Source organism: Musca vetustissima, unplaced genomic scaffold, assembly GCF_032173495.1.
Source record: "Musca vetustissima isolate MV318-11 ecotype Yass unplaced genomic scaffold, APGP_CSIRO_Mvet_v1 utg6892, whole genome shotgun sequence".
Classification (NCBI taxonomy): Eukaryota; Metazoa; Arthropoda; class Insecta; order Diptera; family Muscidae; genus Musca; species Musca vetustissima.
In genome coordinates this window covers 11,402-14,630 of record NW_026884981.1, presented here as the reverse complement: position 1 = coordinate 14,630, position 3,229 = coordinate 11,402, and the positions used below count along the sequence as shown (strand labels likewise).

Sequence of the window (3,229 nt, the reverse complement as noted above, 5' to 3'; positions counted from 1 at the left end):
CTTGTTTTTGAAAATATTAGACATATCTCGTTTATGTTTTTCATTCGTGTTAAAAAAAATAATAATAATTGGTCAATCGAGCCGGATTCGATATATTTGATCCTTCAAGAGAAACAAAATAGAACCAGCGTTTAAAAAAATCTCTTTAAATTTTTAAAAAAAATTATTATTAAAGACCCCTGCGGCAAATTAAAAAATTAAAGACCCCAGTGGCAAATTAAAGACCCCTGCGGCAAAATTATAGACCCCAGTGGAAAACTAAAGACCCCAGCGGCAAATTTAAAGACCCCAGAGGCAAAAATAAAAAAGACCCTTGCGGCAAATTTAAAGACCCCAGAGGCAAATTAAAAAAAGACCCCAGAGGCATTTAGAGAACTAGAAAAGACCCTTTGGGCAACATAAAAGAAATAAAAATCATATTATTAGAAAAGACCCTTTGGGCAACATAAATAATAATAATATTATTGGAAACGACCCTTTGGGCATGAAACGAAGAGTGTCGCATAAAGAAGGATGACAATGCAGCAACAAATGAAACAACAGCAACAAGAAAGAGCACTCATATCCCTATTCAGGAAAAAGGCTAACAAACTCGCCGATGCCCTTGAAAGTGATATGTTTGGAAAACCTAGAAAGGTTTTGGAATATTGGAAGGTATCGTGGGAGAGACAGAGGGATGTCTTAGAGAAACTATATTTCGAACTCCCAAACGTGCATTTAATGGAAGAGGTAGAGGAGGAATTTGAAGAAGTTGATGCCAAGTTTGACACCAAAATCCTGGAGTTAGTAAGCATTATAGATATAGTAGATGACTTACAACGGCTGAATGATTACGAGCACTTCATCCCCCGGAAGCTCCTCACATTGAAGGAAGAGGGAAAGCGGCAAGCAATGAAATGAGAGTTTCGAGGGACAATAATCAACAGCAGCAGCCACTACAGGAGCTCGTTTCCACGACAAAAGGGTCTACGATCCAAGACACACAAAAGCAATAGGGCTGCTACAACAACAGAGAAGTTTACGATCCGTAGCGATCCGAATTGCACTCGAGCGCCATTATCACAGCCTCCAGGAAATGGTTTCAATAATGTCTTGGCCGACATTAAAATGGTAGATGTGAAACATGAGAACAAGCATGACGCATCATACTCAAACATCACAAACGAAAAAGAAGAAGTCGAACAGGAAAGACAACAAGAGAGCGCACAAATGATGGAAGGCCTTAAGCTGGAAGAGTTGGAGCCCGAACAGCCTGGGAAATTATTGGGCCAACAATTTAGGAGCTTCCAAAAACAAATGCAAGCCATGCAGTAACAAATTCAGCAATTTCAAAAAATACTAAAAGAGAAAAGGCTACAAGAACATTACGAAATTAATGCTTCTTTTGATGTATCGCAAGCAAGTTCATGTGATTATTCCATGTCACAGTTCAAAGAGGACGAACCGGCATTTGTGGCCAAAGAAGAGGCAAGCTATAATGAGGAGGAATATTCTCAAGAAATGGAACAAGCTGCATCACAGAAAACAAAACAATGATGATGACAATAATGAGGATGACGAAGATGATGAATATATGCCATTGGCAGCACGTGAATCCAAACAACACCAACATCATCAAGAAAACAAGGACGAGCATGAAGAAGATGACGACGAAGAAATATCGCTAGCCAAGCGTAAAATCAGAGCCGAAGAATATAATGAAGAAAGTGAACGCAGTGCGATTCTGGAACGTGAGGAACACTTACGAGAACGTGAATATCTTGGACGAGAAGTGAGCACATCAGAATATCCCGGTTCCAGTGATAGTCGCATGCGTGCCGATCGCCGAGAGATTTATGCCGAAGATGATGTTTCCCCCGAACAGGTGAATATATATTCTACCATTACAGGTCCTGGAAACTTGCGAACGGAACAAATATCGCCTGGAGACGACATAGTAGGGGGCGGAGTAGGTTCACCACAAAAGGTAGTCGAAAAGTAGCAGGCTTATCAACACGACAACAATCAATTATCCTACAATCAACTGCTGGAGGTGGTCCTCCAAAATGGAGTGGGATTAATACTTGGCAGCAACCATCATGTACAACAATTAAAGTTTAAGAAAAATTGTAACAAATATACAGGCATATCATAGGCATATCATATATAGAATAAATTATTTTGCCGCCCTGGAGAATGTTCATAAAAATATGAACATCATATTTGGTTGAATTAGTTTAGGAGGTTTTAAACATTTACATATGTCGTAAATAATAGATAAGCAGTCCTAAATTCTATTTGTATGTGCATGTATGCACATAATGGATGATAACACTTCACGCTGCTGAAGACGCATAGCTAATAAAGGATATATCCATACACATGCGCTCAGCGGGTGAGAAAATAGAGATCACTACAATGTGGTTTTATAAGTGGGTGAGCTGAAGAATTAATAGCAGCCCACGCACAATGATATTGGTGTGCTCATTTAGTAATGTAAACAAATGAGCATATGTTATCTCTAATGTGTATTAGGCTTAGTTAGATTAGTTTAGGTAGTTATTAAGGAATAATTTTAAATAATAGAATTAGAATTGAATTGACATTCGACCTTACAAGTCCTCTGTAGTTTCCTTTCTCCCACTCCTTTATAATAATCTATATATATAAAAATGGAGCAAGAAAAATGTATACTAACGCATCAATTGAGAACGGCTGGACCGATTTCACTCAAAATTTCTTTCAGTTGTCGGTAATTACAGTGGGAAGGTTTTTATGAAAGAAAAGAAAAGGGACATATAAGATGTAATTAAGAATCCTTCAAGAAGGGACAAATAAGATAATGAAAAAACGTTGGAGCAATAACAAAACATGATTTTCTATTAAAAAACATTTGTTATGTGCTTGGGCCTGCATTGGGATACCAGTTAATACTTTTTATTGACATAAAATTAGTGGCAAATGTTTTTTACCAACCATATATTGATGCAATATTGATAGGGCAAAACAACGTTTGCCGGGTCAGCTAGTACAATATATATTTTAAATCGTCAAATATTTTTGTTGCCCACCGAGTCGAAATTAATGATAGAAACCGATGAAAATATATATATATATATATATATATTGATTAGTGGGCGAATTTTAAACCATATTTTGTTGTACGAAAGGTCCCCATGCTAGGAGGAAACTTAGTATGTGGCGATCTTAAGCGATTTGCCGAGCCTCAACAGCTTTACAACTGAAATGA

General features: G+C 37.5%; 1 protein-coding gene across 1 annotated transcript; it reads left to right on the top strand.

Moving 5' to 3' along the window:
* Positions 1 to 1,477: 1,477 nt before the first annotated feature.
* On the top strand, positions 1,478 to 1,864 carry LOC133332094 (sarcoplasmic reticulum histidine-rich calcium-binding protein-like; the record flags this gene model as incomplete). The annotated part of the gene is made up of 1 exon (XM_061540474.1): positions 1,478 to 1,864. A coding segment is annotated over exon 1 (387 nt), but the record flags the coding sequence as incomplete, so codon positions are not given.
* Between the last annotated feature and the right edge of the window lie 1,365 nt (positions 1,865 to 3,229).